A 22,130-nucleotide genomic window follows, 5' to 3' on the forward strand; every position below is an offset into this window, starting at 1 on the left:
TTTGCATGACTACACATGTATAGAATTGCTTGCCTTCTCAATGGGGGGGGAAGGGAGAGAATTTGGAACTCAAAAAGGAATATTAAAAATTATTTTTACATGTAACTAGGGAAAAATAAAATACCAAATAAAAAAAAAGATTTTCTAGCAAAAAAAAATTAAACATGTTTTCCTTAACTCTTTCTACACTAATTCATTTATTCTTAGGTGAGTTTGTAGAAGCATTTAGATTTTTTAAAAATTCAGTCCTGTTACTTCCATTGCTAGAGACTTAAAATTATAATTATATTATATTAAAGATAGATGATAATAAACCACAGAATCATTTTTAATCTAATTTTAAAATTATATTTATTTGTCACATTTAATTGTAATTTGATTATTTTTATTTCTTGGCCTACAATCCTTTAACATGTTCTTTCTTGACTTTAGTTTTAGGCAACAGGGAGGATCATAGATCTAAATCTCGTAATCTAACCCCTCATTTCACATTTGAGGAAACTGAAACCTAGAGAGTTAAAGTGAGTTGCCCAAGGTTACATAAACAGTAGGTAGCAGAAGTAGATTCAAACTCAGATTCTTTTACTCTAATTCCAGTGCTTTTTCCACTGTACCTGGCGTTCATCCGATGGGTCATTTTCAGATATGTTAGCTTCATCTTATTCCATTTGGTTTGTCACTAGAGGTTAAAGATTACTTTACTGCTGCCAATCTAGCCTGGACACTTTGATCATTGAAACAATTTCCTAATTGGTCACCTTCCCCTCTCCCCAAGAAATCCATTCTGTAGAAGTCCAGATTACTCGTAAGACCAATGATTTATTTATATCACAATCCTGCTCAAACACCTTTGATGGCATCTAGTGACTTTTGATAAAGTCCAAGTTCTTCTGCCTAACCTTCAAGGCCCCCATAATCTGAACTCCTGTAGCGATCTAGAAACCTATCGTCTATTCCCAATACAAACATCCTTTGGTCATATTCATTACCCATATACTTTTCTACCTCAGTAGACAGTTTATGCAGTATTTCATATCATAGTCCCTAGAGGGGATGAAGGGCACCTATCCTATACAATCTTTAGCGGCTGGTCTTAGAATTAAGAAGGTTTGGAAACTTGACTCTCACCTCTGATGCTTACTAGCTGTGTGACCTTAAGCAAGTTGTATATTCTCTGAGCTTATTTAAAATATGAGTAATAATAACTGTAGCACCTCCCTCCCAGGGCTGTTGTAAGTTTTAAAACTTAAGGTACTATCAAAATGGTGATAATAATAGTAGTATTATACAGTGTATATGTAGTATAATAATAAAACAGCTAACATTTATATAGCATATATATTTGCAAAGTACTTTATATATACTTATATGTTATGTATATGTGTATTTATATTTACACATAATATGTTATAATTATATATCACATGACATGTATTATATCATATATAATATACTTATCATTATGCATTATTATATAGTAATATATTCTATGTTTACATACTGAATAGATTATATATTTATATTTTCTGTATTTCATTTGATCCTTAATCATCCTGTGAGGTAGGTGCAATTATCTTCATTTAATAGATAAGGAAACTGAGGCTGAGAATGGTTATATGACTTGCCCATGGATACAGACTCAGAGCTCTGAAGCAGGATTCAAATTCAGGTCTTCCTGTCTCTGAGGCTGGCATTCTGTCATGCCACCTAATTTCCTTAAATGTATTTGTTATTATTATTTACACACCAATGACAATAGAGATACTAAGTTTCTTGGGAGAAATCTTAGCATGTCATTAGCCTGGTAGTATAATTTATATCATTACATGCTTACTCGTGTACTTTTCAGGTATATTCCCTTTATTGAACTGTATTCTTCTCTTGTGGCTCTTCCAGAAGTCAAACCTAGCAGGTAGAGGATTCAGGAAAAAGCAAGGTCATATTGTACACGGGGCTATATCCCATTTCCCATGCAAATGATAAAGTTAATTTCTTTTCCCTATAGCTGCTGTGCCCGTGGTTTAGTGCTGCTGACATTTCTACACGACTGCAAATCCTGGCAACTTAGACTGAATAAAGTCAAAATGAACCTAAGCAAGCACCTGCTAAAACTCTGCCTACAGAAGAGTGGCTAGTTCAGAATTCTTCGCTATTCTTTTTCAGTAGCTGACCCAAAATAACATTTTACTAGACTTTTATCTGTAAGCAATTAATTGGCCAGAGGACTCGAGTGTGTTCTACAAAATCCACTCAGTTATTTTCCATTACTATTATCATATGGCAGTTTTCCATCAGTATTTAAGCAGGAATGGGTGCCATAAAGGGTGATGTGAAACTCATATGAAATAATGCATGTAAAGCACTTTATTATTGTCACCTGAACCTGGTTTGGTGATTGACTTCATTCTCTAAACCTTCCATTGTATTTCTGCTGAGCTCATGCAAAGTTTATAGAACATTTCAGGGGCATGCTGGTAGATGTTTAAAAACTAGGCTCCTAAAAAATTGCATGCACTCGTTCTTAAGTTTAATCTGCATTATTAACATGTTTTAAAGTCTAGAAATCAACAAAGGAATAAATCAATTCCTCATTTGTAGTGATTGTAGATTTCTGAGGTGTGAATGGTCACATTGAAAATTTAACAATCTCTCAAAGCTGGTTAGAGCTGACTCCAACACACCCCTGGGTATAGTTTAGATACCCTAAGATATAAATTTCCAACCTTATTCCATAAGCTGTTGAGTAATTTAAAGTAATGTGATTTGTTCCCCAAAAAAGTATATGTGTGTATATACAAATACACATGCACACACATGTACACACACACACACACACACACACACGGCATGATATTTTGCTGGGTTCAAATTCTGTTTCTGAGATTTATTACCTGTATAACTCTTGACAAATCATATAGCCTTCCCAGACATCAATTTCCTCAGCTTTATAGTGTTTTATAATGAGAGGAACAGACTAGATGACCTCTATTGTGCCTTCCAACTCTAAATCTGTGATCTGATGAATCTCTTTCTATTTTGGGTTTTTTTTTCTTTTTTTCCCTTTCTTCAGATAGTTGGTATGTAACTAACTAGTACCCATTACTGATACTCTGATTTACAGCAGAATTGCAAGGTAAGGGATGTATTTGGGGAGGGAGGTGCTATGGCGACAGCCTACAAATCCAGCAAGTTGGCTTCCCCACTGAACACCAGGCTAATATCTCCACCCTACAGAGATGTGAGAATGGACTCAGATATTAGCTATAGGGTGATTTGGCTACTTGAGCTGCCCTATCACGGTAAGATATGAGACTGAAGTGAGCAAGTAGTGTTTGTTACTTACTCTGACACTTTCTGAAGTAATCCAAGTTCCGAACCATTGGTTGAACTTGTGACATCTTTTTCATTGTCAATACAGGAACTTAACATAGGAAGTAGAAATGACTTATTAGTAATGTAGATGTTACAATGGAAATTCAAAATATGTACAACTCTTTTAGAAATAAACCCTTGGCAAAATGATGAATATTGTTTCTCTGGCAATATTTTACAAAATAAAGCTAAGTTAAGTGTAGCGTAGATTCTGAGGCTCTTTTACTGCTCCCACTAGCAGGTTGGATTCTCAGAGATCAGTTGGCTATTTTCCCCTTAGTGGTCTTGGGGTAATCCTGAGATATTGGGGATGTCTGTCTAATGTTATTGTTCACAAATCTCCATCAGCATTCTTAACCCATTATTTATTCATTGATATCAATTAGCTGGTCATGGTTAATTAGTTTTCAGTTAAAGATATTTACTAAGATGGTATATTAAGAACAATTGGTAAAATATATCCCTACAAACTTCATTTGTTGTTGTTCAGTTGTTTCAGTCACAGCCATCTCTTTGTGACCCCATTTGGAGTTTTCTTGGCAAAGATACTGGGGTGATTTGCCATTGTCTTCCCCAGTTCATTTTGCAGATGAGGAAACTGAAGCAAACAGGGTTAGTGACTTGCCCAGGGTCACACAGCTAGGAAGTGTCTGAAGTCAAAGTTGAACTCAGGTCTTCCTGACTCCAGGCCCTGTGTTGCGGGCTGAGTTAGAGCTGAGCCCTGTCCTCCTCGGACCTCCATGCCCAGGGGCCTGCTGAGATAAACTCAGGGCTTTGAGATATGGGTGGAGCCAGGAGGAGGGGTCTCACCTTTGTTGCCTCCCTGGCAATTCCAGGTCTTTGCCTGGACCTGCCTGACCACATGGAACTTCCGGCTCTCTGTCTGGGCTTGCCAGAGCACGTGGAGTTTCCAGTTCTTTGCCTGGACTACCTGACTGCTGGGAGCTTCGGGTTAGCACGGGAAGAGAAGGGGAGGAGAGTAGGCGGAGTCGGGGTGGTCCTAGTACCCAGGTGTATTGATTTTTACCTGTCCTTCACCCACGTAACCAGAGAATGTACCTGCGTCACTAAAGATATAAAGGTGCTGCTTGCTGAAATAAAATTCGGAGTCATTCACCATCTTTCGGCTCCCGCCCCATTCATTGTCCGCGAGATCAGGTCCTTTGCTAGGCAAAGGCCTGGGGCTTGGAGGGAACCCCGAGTATAGTTGCGAGGCTTTGGGAGCCCGTAACAGCCCTGCACTCTATCTACTGCACCATCTAGCTGCCCAAACTCCATATTCTTCCACAAATACATACAGAATCCAAGGGAAAATGGGTTCAAGTTTAGAAAGCACATGTGGCAAAAGAATAACACAACTCCTGGATGTGTTGAAAGTCTTTTTCCCCATTTGTAGGGTCCTCATGAAGGTTCCCTTAGGCATAGTATAGCTTTGTGCTGGGATCCCTATAAAATTCTGAATTTGACCTTTCTTATTGTGTCTAGTTTGTCCTCAGTTCCTAATGCAGACAATGCTGTTAGGCAGTGGTGTTATGAGGACATTGCTAATACATCCATAGGAAGTTGAGAAGCTTGCAACTTTTCAAATTTGTAAGATTAAGGGAGGGAAAAGATGCCCACCCCAACCCCAAGGAATTCCTTCTCAGGGGCTTGGATGAAGCTGCTTCCATCAAAGGGCTGGCTTGACACTGGAATTCTGGGTTTCAATGCACTTCCTGTGTAATGTCATTTAATTTCATTTTACAGGTTTCAGTCCTTCCAGATTGATTAATGAGGTTTTGTACCTAATGTAATACCTTTGATTAATTAACTCAGTATAAGTGTTCTCACCTGATAAAGGTATCAGGGCCAGAGCATCTTGTTAGTTACTTTAAGTGAGATGGAGTGAATGATTAATTAAATCAAACTCCCTCTCTCCCTCACCATCTGGGGAGAGGGGGGCGCCCCCCAAGAAATATACATCCCTGGAGAAATCATTCATTTTGGAAGTGAATCATAAGTGAGTACTATCTTGAGTAAATATTGCATATTCATTTTAAGAAATGATTTTCTTTATTTTTATAAGGACAAAGCCTGGATACTTGATAATTTGAATAAACAGAATGTCAAGGAAAATGGCAGGATTAAAGGATCTTCAAAAACCTAGTGCTTTAAAAATGCTACAGTTAATACTGTGGTTCTTGCTGCATAATTCTAGTAGAAATTTCCTAACACATTTATGTTATTTTAGTGTTTGTGTATAGACTAGTCTTACTTAGGAAAATAAGGTTCTTAGGAAAAGCTAAGCCAGCTCCCTTGGCAGGGAACTCTAGTGGATAATACTGCGTTTAGCACCCAAACAATAAAGGTTTAGGAGAGATTTTTTTTTGCCTTTCACTGTGGAGAAAGTTAAATTATTGTGCTTGGGGAACTAATTGAGGAGAATCAAGCTGCAAAAAAATCTACTTAAAACAGATTGTCATTAAAGTACCATTATGTAAAACAAATAAGACTTAAGAATTTCAAAATTGATCATCAGTATTGCTATTATAGTATAAATTGTTTTTTTTTGTTTCTATTCATTTCATGCCATATTATCATAAGTGAAATCATCTTTTCCCATTCCACTTGTTTTTGAAACACCGTAAACATGTAAGCACGTCACAGATTTTTCAGTGTGCCATTGTGACACCACCAGCATCTGAGAAGCAAGTTTATTTGCTTCTTGTGATCCTGATAAGTTTGTTGTAGCTCACAGTTCATGATTATAAAGAGTAATATGTGGGAAACATAGCTTTACTGGTTTGTTTTTATTTTAACAGAGTCAAGATGATTTGGCTATGGTGCAACAGAGTACAGGGAGTTCAACATACCTTTGGATTATTGTTCAGAAAAAGTTGTGCCTCCAAGAAAACCCTTCCTGTGCTGACCCTGTTCACAAAGGTAAAAAACTAATCAATTAGCATTTTGGTAGAAATACTAGTAGAGAAAATATGAACACATTCTAGAATGAAAAATTAGAGCATAGAGGGGCAGCTAGTTGGCGCAGTGAGTAGAGCACTGGCCCTGGAGTCAGGAGGACCTGAGTTCAAATCCAGCCTCAGACACTTGACACACTTACTAGCCGTGTGACCTTGGGCAAATCACTTAACCCCAATTGCCCTGCCCTCCCCCTCCAAAAACAAACAAACAAAAAAAAGCCCCCCCAAAAAATTAGAACATAAAGAAGGATCAGAGTGGAGTGAATTTTTGCCATTCTGAGGTTTTATATCTTAGTTTGCCAATCAGTATATTAGGAGAAATATTTTCTGGCTCATATATCTCACACCCCTCAGTTCTGAAAGAGTAAGTTCATGAGATTTTGATCTAAATCTAATTTATGCCAGACTGCTCTCTAGTTTTCCCAGCAGTTTTTGTCAAACAGTGAGTGCATTAGTTGTAGTCTTTGAGTATACTGAACACTAGATTACGAGGTAGATACCTTTGCTCCTGTATATCATCTATCTAATCTGTTCCATTAACCAACTTTTTTATGTTTTATCCAGTATAAAATAGTTTTGATGATACCTGTTTTGTAGTATAATTTGATATGTGGTACTTCTAGGATCTCTTCTTCTTCCCACTTTTTTTTTCCAATTATTTCTCTTGAGAGTCTCTACTTTTTTCCCTTCATATGAATTTGGCATTATTTTTTCTAGCTCCTATCAAAGTAATATTTTGATTTTTTTTAGTCCTATGCTTATCAAAGTGGTAGTTTTATAGTTTGGCATAAAACTGAATTAGTAAATTAATTTAGGTAGTATTATCACTTTTATTTCATTGACAGCCCAACCATGAGGAATTGATATTTCTCACTTACCTAGGTCTGTCCTTATTTCTGTAAAAAGTATTTTGTGGTTGTATTCATGTAGTTCCTTTGGAAGAAACTTGGCAAGTGTGATTTTGAATGAAATTTCTCTTTCTATTTCTTCTCGCTGGGGTTTATAGGTGAAAGGCTAAATGATTTGTGTGAATTAAATTTAATAGGCTTCTATTTTGCTAAAGCTGTTATTTCAAATTACTTTTTTATTTGGCTTTCTAGGATTGTCTATGTAGACCATCTTATCATCTGACAAAACCCCAAATTTTTACTATGCTTATTATTAGTTCTTAGTTATGGGCCTATGCTAATTCTTCAATTACTTTTTCTTGTTATATTGTTGTAGCTAGTATTTCTAGCCCTGTCAGATAATAGAGGTGATAATAGAAATCCTTGTCTTACCACTAAACTACTTGAAAAGACCTCTATTTTATCACTATTATATGTAATTCTGGCTCTTGGTTTTAAATAGATATGATTTATCATAATTGGGAAAAATCCATTTAATCTTATGTTGTTTAATTTTTTAAAAATAGAAACAACTGTTATCATTCTTCAGAAGCTTATGGTGTGTGTGTTTTTTTTACCTGAAAGCAAAGACACGAGAGAGAGACAGAGACAGAGACAGACAGAGAGAGAGAGAATTATTGATATGAGACCCAAAAGAAACTGACATCTTAACTCTCAGTGGGTCCCAATGGATATGTCTCTATTGCACTCAGTTGCAACCTAATTTTTAGCTGAAATATCCAAAAATTAAAACAAAACAGCAAATAAATTTGATAATCATTAAAAAGAAAAAAAGGACATTTAGCAATTAGAGACAGAGTGTTCAGCTTTTAATCACTGTGCAGTAAAGCCTGAGGGGTAGCTGATGGAGCTGGTTCCAGCACAAGTAAAGGGATCTATTCCAGTAAGAGTGGGGAAGCTGTATGGTTTCTGACCCAGAGGTTCTACTGCATCCCACTGAAATCAGAGCCAGGAGGATACTTAGGAACTGGAACTGGTGGCTCTTTTAAAAAGCCTACTTTTCTTATTACTGCTTTAAGGATTTTCTTCACTGAGGGAACAGGGTGGGGGAGGATTGGGGGGAGAGGGGGGATGTGGGTTGAGGCGGGAAGCTTTTTACCACCAAGGAAATGGGCAGGTTGCATCATAAGTTCATGCAGAAATGTGATAAATCATTGGAGCAGTCGATTCTGAGGGTATAAACTAATGGGATTAATGTTGGGATTCTCTCCACAGCTGAGTCTCCATAAGCTCTCTGGGAACTTACTGTTAAAAAGTCTTAAAAAGTTTAAAAAGTTAAAAATCAATTAAAGTCTCCAGATGGAGAACACCTTTTCTCCCTTTGTGGATGGCTGAGATGGGGAGTTGTTTGTTCTCATCCCCATAAAGAACAGTTCCTATTTCAGCCAGCTACCCAATGGGGATCTGCAAGGGAGGTGGTAAAGTTTCTAAAGGAAATGGGTTTGATAGAATTGATCTATCCTTCACCTCACATACACAAGGCCTGCCGTACCCTACTACCAGGCTGCATCAGGGACAATTGCATCCTGCCTTTTAGGTAGATTCCTGGCCAAACAGCTTCAGATTTTAATTCTGGGTCTCTTCTTCCACCAAATTATGTAGATATAGACTGATGAAATTTCCATAGGTTGGGACACTTGTGACCTGAGCAAATAATGTTGTCAGTACAAATAAGCACAGAGCCCACCCCCCGTTAGGTGAGTGAAAGATGATAGCCTCTCCAGCAGGGAGCTTTGAGTTGTGACTCCTGAAACATGGGATTGGTAAGAAAGCAATTGATGGCCAGCATATGAGAGTGCTAATCAAACTGTATAGGGAAATTCATCATTAGTGCTATAGGGTACTTCATCCCTGTCCAAGACTGTGGCATCTTATTAAGCTCCTTCCCTATTTTGGATCATTATGGGGAGATCATGGAGGGCAGGGGGATCATGGGCTCGTGGGAGTCAGTATCTATATGGGCCCTTTCAATGACTTTATGCAGGTTACTGTAGATAGAGCCAAATGAAAATCCTTAGTTGCCTGAAACATCCTATGTGATTGACACCAAACAATGTTGGGTCTCCAGGGAGGTGAAAGATGTTTCTTCTCTAGTAACAGAGATGAAGGAAACTGGAGGACTTTGTTATACCAGGTCCCTTCTGAGCAACCCTGTGTTACCTGTGAGGAAGGCAGGTGGCACTTGGCAACTTACTGTGGCTTATAGAGAGCTGAACAAAGTCATTGAGCCTATCTCTAAAGCTTTCTTGACCTCATTAATGATATAGACAGGAAACTTCCCAGGGTCTGTTATAGTGGTGGAGAGGGAGGGGAATAAGCATTTATATGGTACCTTCTGTGTGCTAAGAGCATTTACAAATGCTATTCCATTTGATCCTCACAGCAAGCCTGCATGGCTTTACAATTGAGGAAACTGAGGCAAACAGGTTAAGTCACTTGCCCAGGGTCACATAGCTACTAAGTATCTGAGAATGGCTTTGAACTCAGGTCTTCCTGACTCCAGACACTGTGTCACCAGCTGCCTGTAATGGGAGTTATTTTTGTTTGTTTGTTTGTTTTTTGGCAGGGCAATTGGGGCTAAGTGACTTGCCCAAGGTGACACAGCTATTACATGTGTCAAATGTCTGAGGTCAGATTTGAACTCAGGTCCTCCTGATTCCAGGGCTGGTGCTCTACTCACTGCACCACCTAGCTGTCCCTGTAATGGAGTTATTGACAGCCCCCCCAGTACCATTTCCCCCTATTCCCATAACTGAGTTTTCTTTGACCTGGGAAGGAGAACTAGAGGTGTCAGGCTAAGCCCTAACAGAATCAGTTGATACAAGTCTTCACTCATTTCTCTGAAACTGCCCCTTTCATCATGTATTATGCCACAATAGCAGCCCATTACATTCATATACCATAATTTGTTCAGCTATTCTCCAATTGATGAGTACCTCCTTAGTTTCCAGTTCTTTGTCACCACAAAAATAGCTGCTATAAATCTTTTTGTACATATAGATCCTTTCCCTCTTCATCTTTTTGGGGTAGGGGTCTAGTAGTGGTACTGCTGGATCACAGTTTTGTTTTTCTTTTTTCTTTTACAGTACAGTTGGGTGAAGTCAGGAGATAGAATAGAAAGAATAAATGCTTGTTAATTTTTAAAATGAAATAAAATAGTCTGAAATATGTGTAAAGTCTAAAAATAAGTAATGTTATGTGTAGAAGACAACCTCTACTTCCAACAAAATGCCATATCAAGCTTTTCACTAGACCGCTATAAATTAACCAGTCTTTAAAACAGATTGAATATGAATGATGTTCATTCTGAGAAATCATGCCAATTATTTTCATGAGGTCTTTGAAGGGTTTAGGTTCTTAGAATTATTGTGCATTTCATGCTACAGTTTAGGGAAGCTTTATCTATTTTTACTTTGTTTTTTAAGGAGGGAGAGACTAGCAAAGATGCCAGAGTATGAGAAAGTAATACAGCCCAGTTTTCTTCCACAATTATTCCAACAGAGGTTGAGGAAGTTCACCAGAATGAGTAGGGATAAGCAAATTCAAGGAGAAACCATTGTGGGTCATTTTCAGGGAGGAGGTTGAGCCAGGCAGACCTGTGTAGAGCCTACAGGACAGAACAGGACAGAGAGGACAGGGCTAGGACCTAGGGCAGTGTACCAGGGCAAGGATCAGTGGCAGACAGAGTGCAGACAGGGCTTATACTATGAAGGGAGCAGAAAGGAGCAAAGCTGCATCTGTTTATCTCTGACCTTGTTCCAGAATAAACTAGAATTCCTAGGTGAAATGAAGCAATATTTTAGAAATCATATTGTAAAGAAACGAGAGCTGTAGAGGAAACAATTGGATAAAAAGTGAGAGCCCTAATGGAAAGACTTGGCAGAATTAACAGCTTTCTGGAAAAGGTACTACATAGATCCTTTCATTAATAATAGATTCCTTGAAAATTAGAGTGAACCAAACAGATATGGATGATTACATGAGAGAGCAAGAAATACTAAGGAAAAAATCAAAAGATTGAAAAAAGTAGAAAAAACTGATCTCATGAAAATTTCTTCAGTAAGGCAATCACAGTAATGAAATAGGAGACATGTGTAAATATGATAGATGAACATAGAATAGGAGGGATGATGAGAGAAGGCCATGGCACAATGAGAAGAGGACTGGACTTTTTGTGTAACAGCTTCATTTTTCTCTTCTTTCCAGGATCTATGTCCTCTTTGTGATGAAGCAAAAGAAGTCCTCAAGCCATTAAAAAACAGGGTAATACATGTATATATAAAATACAGTATGGTTTTATGTGTACCTTATATGAATTTCTTTCTTTGAGAAAGGATATTAAATAATTCCCCCAATTTCCTTTATTTTTTATATATTTTAATGCTGATTTTCATAAGATTCATTAAATTTAAGAATACTAATTTTCTTGTCCTATGACTCTTGGTATTAAAAATAAGCTAAGGTGAACTGGCAGGGTCAATGTTAGTGCTTTTTAAAAACCTTTATCCATTTTGCCTTGATGTTTCCATGTGACGATCTTCATATTTCCTGAATTTACATTCAGAAACACTTCTTAACTGGTTTTCAGGAGATGAATATTCAAGGCATATTTTGGCTTGACAGGAAACCATGAGCCCTGTTGATGAATATGAAACAAGTCAACCAGAAATGTAACTGGTTCAGGATGAAACCGACCTAGGTGTGAAGATGAAGGACATTTACCAAACTGTGAACCAAAGAAACCATCCAGCATTCGATATATGCTGGCATATATCGAATATCGATATATTCGGTAATAGCTGGCAATCATGCAATAAGCCATAAAGGTCATTGCTTGTAATTTTCCATTTTTTATTTCTTCCAGTTTATTTTGCACGAGGTGGACATCACTCTTCCAGAGAATTCAGCGTGGTATGATAGGTACAAGTTTGATATACCTGTCTTTCATTTGAATGGTCAGTTTCTGATGATGCACAGAGTAAATCTCTCAAAGCTTGAAAAACAGCTCAAGAAACTTGAACAACAAAATAACTGAAGTTGACTCATATTAAGATGGTTTTTCCACTAATGTAAAATACTTCAAGAATGTTACCAGGATTACCTTCTAGGAGTGAAATGTTCAAGCCTGGCCCCAAAGAAGAGATAAGACAACTCCTCCCACAGCTTTGTAGAAATGGAGGACTATGGATGTGTAAAACTACATATAATTATAGACTTTTTTGATATGTTGTTTAGTTTTGTGGAACTATTTTTTTCTTTATACTTTTTTAAAATAAGTGATGGCTCTCTGGAATTGGGTGGGGAAGGGATATAGTAGGAAATATAGTTCATATAAAAACAATATATTAAAAAATTATAAGTTTAGAGTACATGCAGATGAATAACCAAAAAGGACCCTTAAACAAGAAAAAGGATGAGTACTAAACCCTAAACAAGAGTACAAGACAAAGGAAAGTGAACTAATGCCAGAAGAAGCATAGAACCCTGTGAAATCCCAAAAGGCAATGAAACAATAAGAAGTTCCAGAATGATTCCAAAAAAAGTGAAATCCATAAGAAAAACAAATTAGGAAGGGGAAAAAGTCAGAATTCATAGCTTTCAAAGCAGAAATAACTAACCTATTAGAAAAAAAAATTAATGATGGCAAGTTTCTCTAGCCAAAGAACAACAGATTTGGAATACAAAACAAAACAAAAAAACTGATGTCAAGTCAACAGGTATTTGTTAAGAATCAGTTATGTACCAGGCACTTAATACTAAGCACTAGGGATACAAAGAAAGGCAAAAAAAAAATCTAATGGAGGAAGCAACAGTCAAATGACTCTATAAATAATAAGTAAACAGAGTAAATTGGAGACAATCGTAGTGGTAAGGCACTAGCATTAAGGGAGATTGAGAAAAACTTTTTGCAGAAGGTAAAATTTTACTGGGACCTTGTATCAACAATGCTGCTGGCAGCTGCTGTGAAAGTGTAAGGCCAGTAACACCAGCACACAGGAGGGCTGCTAGCACAGGTTCTTTGTTCTGCTCTTCTGAAGGAAAGCAACTTTAAGGGGTTTACAATCTCACTTCAATTAAACATACATATATCATTCACTTAGTTCAGGGGAAAAAGTCAGCACCCTGAACTTCAGAGAAAACACAAACAGAAATTATATAAGCAGAGCAAATAACACAAATCAGCAGACAGGGCTTCTGTCTGTCCATAGCAATACATACGTAGTTACCAGAGAGAGAGAGAGAGAGAAAAGCACCAATATCTGGGTTTTCAAAGCATGGGTGGGGGCAAGGTGGGGGAGGGGGCACGGCACAGGGCTCCTTAATGGCTACCCAGAGTCTCATCTGGCCAAATCACACGAACACTTCTCCAATGAGTGAGCCCCAAAGCAAAATGCTAACCTCAGAGTATGTATATATATATATATACATATGTATCATATGTATGTATATGTATATGTATGTGTATATATATACACACATATATATACATACATATGTATGTATATGTATATGTATGTGTATATATATATGTATATATATGTGTATATATATATGTATATATATATATACACTTCTTCAGGGTCAGAGGGCATCACAATCATGTGACTCAAACTCATGTGACTTAGGCTTTTTTGTGACTTAAACAGGTCATCAAAGACTCTTGATTGAAACAAAGGCAAGACTCAATCAAAGACACTTAATTGCCTTAGTGCCACAAAGCATTCTAAAAGAAAAAGCAGCAAAAAGTCCCACTTTACTTGCCATTACAGACCTGAAGGAAGTCAGGGAAGCCAAGAGACAGAGATAAATAAGGAGAGAATACCAAACATTGGGAGACAGCCAGTGAAAATGCATAGTCAAGAGAGGGTGTCTTGTGAGTGGCCAGTGTCACTGGTTTAAAGAGTACATGGAGGGGAGTAAGGTGTTAAGATTGGAAAGATAATAAGGGTCCAAGTTATAAGAGACTTTAAAAGCCAATCAGAATTTCATATTTGATCCTGATAGGGAACCACTGGAGTTTAATGAGTAGGGAGTGACATGATCAGTTCTATGTTTTAGGGACAGCTGAGTGGAGAACTTTAGGGAAGACCAATCAGCAGGGTACTGCAAATAGCCCAGGAATGAGGCAATTAGGGCTTGAACCAGGGTGGTGGAAGTGTAGAGGAGAGAAGGGAGTGAAAGCTCTATATAAGAAATGATAACAAAAGCAAAATGGGTTAAGACTTGGCAACTGACTGAATATGGGGTGCGAGAGAGAGGAGAGAGTCAAGAAAACACCTAGGTCTCAAGCCTGGGTGACAGTAACAGGAAACTTTGGAAGAGGGGAGGGCTTGGGGACAAGATACTGAGTTCGGTTTTGGACACGTTTGAGTTTAAGATGTGTATGTGATACCCAGTTTGAGATATCCAGTAGGCAGTTTGAGATGTGAGATTAGAGGTCAGGAGAGAGATTAGGATCGGACAAATAGATCTGAGAATCATACGCATAGAAATGATAATTAAATCCATGGGACTTGGTAAGATCACCAAGCAAAATAGTATAGAAGGAAAAGAGAAGAAGGCCCAAAGCATAGTCTTCGGGGTACCTACAATTAGCAGGCATGACCTGGATGAAGATTCAGCAAAAGAGACTAAGAAGTAGTGATAAGAGGAGAACCAGGAGAGAGCAGCATCATGAAAATCTGAAAAAGAGAGTTTCGGGGAGAAAATGGTACTCAACAATGCCAAAGGTCGCAGAGGGGGAAATGCCCTTAGATTTGGTATTTAAGAGATCATTGGAAACTGGGAGAGAGCAGTCAGGCTGTAGAGAGTTAGGAAGAGAATGAGATGACAGGAAGTGAATGCACTGACTATAGATTACTTTCTCAAGAAGTTTAGCCACGAGAGAGAGGAGAGATAGACGATTATTGGTAGAGGGGATGAATGGATCAAATGAGGGTTTCTTGTGAATGGGGCATGAGCATGTTTTTAAGCAGTGGGGAAGAAGCCAACAGACAGGGAAAAATTGAAGACTAATGAGAGAGCAGGGATGATAAAGGAAGAAAAATTAGATAGCATCAGCTGTACATGTAGAGGAGTTTTCCCTTCATGTGAGAGAGGAGTAAAGGAGAAGGTAGTGATAGAAGGCCTCTGACTGATGCAAGATGAGGAGTGGAGGATGAGGTGGATAATAGGGATCTCTTGGTGATTGGCCTCAATTTTTTCATTGAACATTCTCAGTTGAGAGGATACTGGGGAGAGGAAGCCATGTGACATTTGAAGAGGGATGAAAGGCTACTCTGGTGAATGGGATAGTGACTCATTTAAGGGTAGGCATGAAAGGATTGCCTTTCCTTATTGAGAGCCCAGTTACGATTATTCGATATAGATTAGTAGTCTGGCCTCTGACATTTCCTAGCTGTGTGACCCTGTTAAACCTGTTTGCCTCAGTTTCCTCATCTGTAAAATGAGCTGGAGAAGGAAATGGCAAACCACACTCTGTATCTTTACCAAGAAATCTCCAAAAGGGTTCATGAAGAGTCAGACATGACTGCAGATGACTCAACAACAACAGAATGTACAAAGGAGAAAAGGTGTAAACAGAAGGTGGAGGATCACAACTAAAGCATCATGGACTAAACCTCACAACTTTCCTATAATTGAATCTGTGAATTTTGTAAGACAAAATTTCTCAGCTAAAGGCTGCATAGATGTAGGAGAGGTGGGAGACGGCAAGAAGAGGAGCTGAAGAAGAATAGGAAATAGAATTAAAAGGAGGTATTGAAACTGGAGGAATGAAAGAAAGTGGTTTCAACCCAAATGAGACAATGGGTTGCTCTGAAGAGCACTTTCTCTTTTAATTTAAAAAAATTTTAAAGAGTATTCTATTTTTTCCAATTACATGTAAAGACAATTTTTAACATTCATTTAAAAAAATTTTGAGTTCCTCACTATTTGACAAAAACTGATGGGAAACTGGAAAATACTATGGCAGAAACTAGGCATGGATTAATACCCTACACTGCATACCAGGATAAGATCAGCATGTGTACATGATTCAAACAAAGGGTGATACCATAAGCAAATTAGGAGAGCAAGGAATAGTTTACCTATAAGATCTATGGAGAAGGGAAGAATTTTTGACCAAACAAGAGATAGAGTGCATTATGAGATGTAAAATGGACAAGTTCGATTATATTAATTGAAAAGTTTTTACACATACAAAACCAATACAACCTAGATTAGAAGGAAAGCAATGAATTTTCTTTGCATGAAAGTCTCATTTCTCAAAAATATGGAGAAATGATTCAAATTTATAAGAATATACGTCATTCCCCAATTGAAAAAACAGGATATAAACAGGCAGTTTTCAGGTGAAAGAAATCAAAGCTATCTCTAGACATGAAGAAATGCTTTAAATCACTACTGATTAGAGAAATGCAAATTAAAACAACTCTGAAGTACCACCTTACACCTATCAGATTGGCTAATATGACAGAAAAGGAAAATAATAAATGTTGAAGGGGGTGTGGAAAAATTGGGATAATAATGCACTCTTGGAGTTGTGAACTGATACATCCATTCTGGAGAGCAATTTGGAACAATGCCCACAGGGCTATAAAATTCTGCATATGCTTTGACCCAGTGATACCACTAGTAAGTCTATATTCCAAAGAGATTTAAAAAAAAAAGGTAGTGGGGAGGGAGGTGGTGGGAGGAAAAAGGACCTATTTATACAAAAAATATTTATAGCAGCTCTTTTTGTGGTGGCAAAGAGTTGGAAATTGAGGGGATACCCATCAATTGGCAAGTGGCTGAACAAGTTGTGGTATATGATTGTAATGGAATATTATTGTGCTATAAGAAATGATGAGCAGGCTGATTTAGAAAAACCTGAATTGATGCAAAGTGAAATGAGCAGAAGCAGGAGAACACTGTATACAGTAACAGAACTGTATACAGTAACTTAGCTCTTAGCAATATAGTGATCCACGAAAATTCCAAAGAATTCATGATGAAAAATGCTACCCATTTCCTGAGACAGAACTGATGGAGTCTGAATGCAGATCAAAGCATACTATTTTTTACTTTATGAATATTTCGAGGATTTTTTTTTACCTTTAGGTCTTCTTTCACAACATGACTAATATGGTAATATGTTTTGCATGACTGGATAGGTATAACCTATATAAAATTATTTACTATCTCAGGAATGGAGGCGAGGGAGGGAAAAAATTTGGAACTTAAAAATTCTTTGAAAATTAATGTTAAAAATTGCCTTTACATGTAACAGGGGAAAAATAAAATATTAAAAAATTTTTGAGTTCCAAATTTTCTCCCTCCCTCCCTCCCCTCTTCCTTCTTCCCTCCCCTCTCCCTCCCCTAAGATGGTAAGCAATTTGATGTCGGTTATATATATGTGTAATTATGTAAAACATAATTCCATATTAATCATGTTGTAAAAGAAGAAAGAGCAAAAGAAGAAAACCATGAAAAAATAAAGTGAAAATAACATGTTTCAATCTGCATTTAGACCTCATCAGTTCTTTCTCTGGATGTGAATAGCATTTTTCATCACGCGTCCTTTGGAATTGTGTTGGATCATTGTATTGCTGAGAATAGTTACGCCTTTCATAGTTGATTATTGTACAGTCTTGTTGTTGTTCTTCTGGTTTTACTTCATTTTGCATCAGTTCATGTAAATCTTTCCAAGTTTTTATGAAATTATCCTGCCCATCATTTCTTAGAGCACAATAGTATTCCATTACATTAAAATACCACAAGTTTTTCAGCCATTCCCCAGTTGATGGGCATCCCCTCCATCTGAAGAGCATGCTAATGTGGTAAGAGTTCCATGCCTGTTGGAGATGGGGACCTTTGAGGGGGTTTTTAATTTAGGTGGAGTTGGTGCACAGGGTAATCAGTCTTCTCTAAGATTGAGTGTTATGCCTGTATGGACAACATCTTGCTTCAGGGAAAGGGAAAATGGAGCTCTGAGGGTCAACCAGCACACAGGAACAGGGGTGAAAATGGGCCCAGAAATGGCCGTGTATAGCCAATACCAAGGAGAGTAATCATTAAAAGGGTCAAGGACAGCACTGAACTGCAAAATTTGGAGCACAGTGGGATGTTTCTTCTATACACACTACTTCTCTGGTGAATTGATGCTTCTAAAAGTGAGGCACAACAGAAAAAAGGCAAGTCTATAAAGATAACAAAAATTGGTAAGAAGGAATGCATACATGGTGCTCTAACTCCATGAAGAACCTGAAATGAAAGAAGTAATAAATGAGATTACAGACCAAGGAAGACAGAATAAAACTTTCAGTCAGAAAACAGGGAAGAGAATCAAGGGAGACACCAATGAAAAAAAATTCTAGGGGGGGGAAAAAAGGCAGAAAACACCTGCGCCTGCGCAGTTGGGAGCAGTTAGCCGACAAGACGGTGGAAGTGCAGCGGAAGAAGAAGCGAGCCTGCCGGAAGTTCACCTACCTCAGCGTGGAGCTCAGTCAGCTGCTGGACACGTCTTATGAAAACTCATGCCGTTGTACGACAGTCGGCAGCGGCGGTGACGTAACAGGGGCCCGTGCGCAAACAGTATTCCCTCCTGAAGCGTCTGAGGAAGGCCAAGAAGGAGGCACCCCCATGGAAAAGCCCGAGGTAGTGAAGACACGCTCCAGGGAAGTGATCATCCTGCCCGGGATGGTGGGAAGTGTGGTCGGCATCTATAAAGAACAGCAAGACCTTCAGTCAGGCAGAAACTAAGCCCGAGGTGACTGGACACTACCTGGGCGACCTCTCTCTCACCTATAAGCCTGTGAAACATGGCCGGCGGGAATTGTAGCCACCCACTCCTCTCATTTCATCTCCCTCAAGTAATCTGGATCCTAACAAAAACAAGAAGGTTTTTAAAAAAGAAAAAAATAATAACAAACGAAAGACGTTGGAGAGGAGGGAAGATTTTTAACTAACCACTTATCTTAAAGGGCTTAAAGAGGGGAAGAAATCAGTGACTAAATAAATGAAAAACCAGTAACTTAAGTAGAGCTCCCAAACTTAGGTGTGGAAACAAACCATCCAAGAGAAGAACAAAAGGGTGAGGTCTGCCATGCCCCAGTCTTATTTCTGTTTGTGTTTTTCCATATTTATTCTATTAAATGTTGGAAACATATGTAGTCTAGGAACAGACACGGAAAGCCAGGAAGGTTTTAGTTATATTTTATTACTTTATATTATATGCATTATATTTTACATTTATTCTTTCTGAATAAATGGGTAATCCCCTGAACGGAGTGCAGGAGAACACAGGGACTGGGACAAATGCCAGCCCTTTAATTGGCTCCCAATTTGAATCTCTAGCCTGGCTCTTCATTGGCCAGATGCAACCCCCTGACTGCTTACGTCATGCCTCTCTCAAACAGCACCTTAAGCATGTGCACAACCTTCTAACCAGAAGCCTGATTTCTGCTAGATCACATCTCTGATTAGAACCAGTCACCTGACTTACATTCTGCTAAAGCTGGGAGGAGGGCTTTTAATCCTGTGGAAACAAAACTTCTTCCTTCCGTTACCACGTAGAGAACAGTTTTGCTAGATTTAATATTGTTTCCCATAAATTCCTGTGGTTGACTCTGTCCTTATGTTATTGGGTATTCCTTTGTTTCCTTCATGAGAGCTAAATGGGAGCCACACAGGAGAGAGGATCTTTTCTTAGTACAGGGCTGGGAGTTCATGCCCAAGCCAGTGTTAGAGAGTTTGTAACTGCTTTTTAAATAATTACAGCAATTATTAGAATGTTGTTTATACATGCTGAAGTTTGATACTTGATCTAAGTGCTGTTGAGCAATATCAGATTTGACTAAATTACTTGGTCAACTGTATTGTTTATTGCTGATTGAATAAGTATTATGGAATGATATTGTAGTGCTCCACTAATGTTATTGGCAAAATATGAAAAGATTTCGAGGTTTTAGTGGATTAGAATTTCAAGATGAGCCAATATTGTGACATGGGAGCTAAGAGATCTTAGGCTACAGGAAGTAGCATAGTGTCCAGTAAAAGTGAGTATAGCTGTACTCTGTACTGGTTTGATTTTATCTGTATTATTCAATTAAACATTTATTAAGCATATATTGTGCCCCAGGCACTGTGCTAGGAATACAAATTTTAAAAGAAGTCCCTCCTCTCCAGGAGCTTATATAACCTAACGGGGGAAGACAATACACTAAAACAGGGCTGTCCAACCTTAGGTTTTTATTGAAACAATAGACAATATATTTTGATTTGCCATTTTAGTGAGAGCTCTGGGGTAGCTCAGCTTCATTTACTAAAGCATTTATGTAAACTTTTGTGCTTATAGGTGGGCCACATAAATCACACTGTGGGCTGCATGTGCCCGCATTTTAGACAGCCCTGCACTTAAAGAAAGCTGAAAACTGGGGTTGCAAGGGGAGGCAACAGGAACTGTCCATCATGGAGTTAAACAAGGTAGAGCTGCTGATAGAAAATGGAATTACCAGGAAGATTGTGAGTCCTTTAAAAAGGAAGGCTTTGGGAAGAGTTGCATGTTCCACCTTCCAGCCCTCCAATCAGAGGGGAGGCAACAGAAGAGGAGTTGAGAAGATGGAGAAGATGTTGACTATCAAAACCTGATGAGGTGGAGAGATTTCAGGTGATCAGCTTATTCTGGGGAGCATGGTGTTCCTGTGGAGTTGAAACCAAGCAGAACAACTAATTGAAAATGGAGTTGAATATTATGTTTATTTTTGAGTACCACATTTTAGGAAGGTCATTTTGTTCCAGAGGGCAGCCATGACGGTGAAGGGCCTTGAGTCCATGCTATATAAGAATTTTGTTGAAAGAACTAGGGATGTTTAGCCTGGAGAAGATAAGATGGGAGAGACAGAAGTTACCTTCAAATATTTGAAGGACTATCACAAACAAGAGAAATTTGACTTGTTCTGGAACAATAGGGACGGAGCTGCAAAGGAGTAAATTCAGATCTGAGATGAGGAAAAAATTTCCAAACAATTGGAGCTATCCAAACATCAAGTGATTTGCCTTGGAAGGATGTGTTTGCTTCTCACTAGAGGTTTTCACACAAAGGTTATCTGATTTGGGTACATTTTAGAAGAGATTATTGTTGATATATGGATTGGACTAGATGTCTATATCAGTAAGGCAAGATTTCATGATCTTGAGGATGACCGTGAACATTCCTGAATGGTTCAGAATCCTGAAGAATAAGAAATTCTCTAGGTAGAAGGCAAAGGAAGTATAACATTTATTTAGGCATGAGAGAACCCAATCCCAGGTCCAGTAATTCCCATTCCATATAGTAGCAATAATATTCCAAAGCCAGTAAGCCCACCTCAGTGTAGCAACAAGGAAATTATAACACAATATTATAGCAAGGAGCCAAATCACTGTAACCTTCCCCCCTACTAGGCCTTCCTGTAAACCAGGGCTGCCCAACCTTAGGTTATCTTAGGGCCACATTAAAATAATTATTCAAGGGCCACACCCAGAATAAAAAATACAGTACACTAATAGAAAGTGGGGGAACGCACATCATCAGTACAACAGGTGAAGGCGCAAAGCGCAAAAGCAAACACAAAACAACAAAGCAACCACACAACAGTATAAAGGTAAGTGCCTACTGACTAGTCTGCATCATACAGACAGAACACATCTTACAGATTGGTTGAAAATTCTGTGTGATGTGTTCCATCTGTAATACTGCTTAAAAACACCAAAAACATCAATGAGATTATTTATTAGTGATGGAATTAAAAAATCTAATACCCATTCCATGCAAATTACTATTTTATTATTTTGCTTGTGAAAATTAAAACCCACAGGCAGGCCCACATAAAATCACACTACAGGCCACATGTGGCCCAAGGGCCCT

The 22,130-nt window shown here is 38.2% G+C and overlaps 1 protein-coding gene and 1 pseudogene across 2 annotated transcripts in view; both read left to right on the forward strand.

Moving 5' to 3' along the window:
* The window catches only part of C1H5orf63 (chromosome 1 C5orf63 homolog), a 28,134-nt gene extending 15,660 nt beyond the window's left edge, over positions 1 to 12,474 (forward strand). For both annotated transcript variants that reach the window (XM_036740982.1, XM_036740983.1), the window contains exons 2-4: positions 6,174 to 6,294; positions 11,447 to 11,503; positions 12,105 to 12,474. In XM_036740982.1, coding sequence (XP_036596877.1) covers positions 6,181 to 6,294; positions 11,447 to 11,503; positions 12,105 to 12,275 — 342 coding nt within the window. In that variant the 5' untranslated portion in view covers positions 6,174 to 6,180 and the 3' untranslated portion in view covers positions 12,276 to 12,474. The remainder of the gene's footprint in view (positions 1 to 6,173; positions 6,295 to 11,446; positions 11,504 to 12,104) is intronic.
* A 6,109-nt stretch (positions 12,475 to 18,583) lies between these two features.
* LOC118840140 lies at positions 18,584 to 19,099 on the forward strand (annotated as a pseudogene).
* The last annotated feature ends 3,031 nt before the right edge of the window (positions 19,100 to 22,130 follow it).

This window comes from Trichosurus vulpecula, chromosome 1 (assembly GCF_011100635.1).
Source record: "Trichosurus vulpecula isolate mTriVul1 chromosome 1, mTriVul1.pri, whole genome shotgun sequence".
NCBI lineage: Eukaryota > Metazoa > Chordata > Mammalia > Diprotodontia > Phalangeridae > Trichosurus > Trichosurus vulpecula.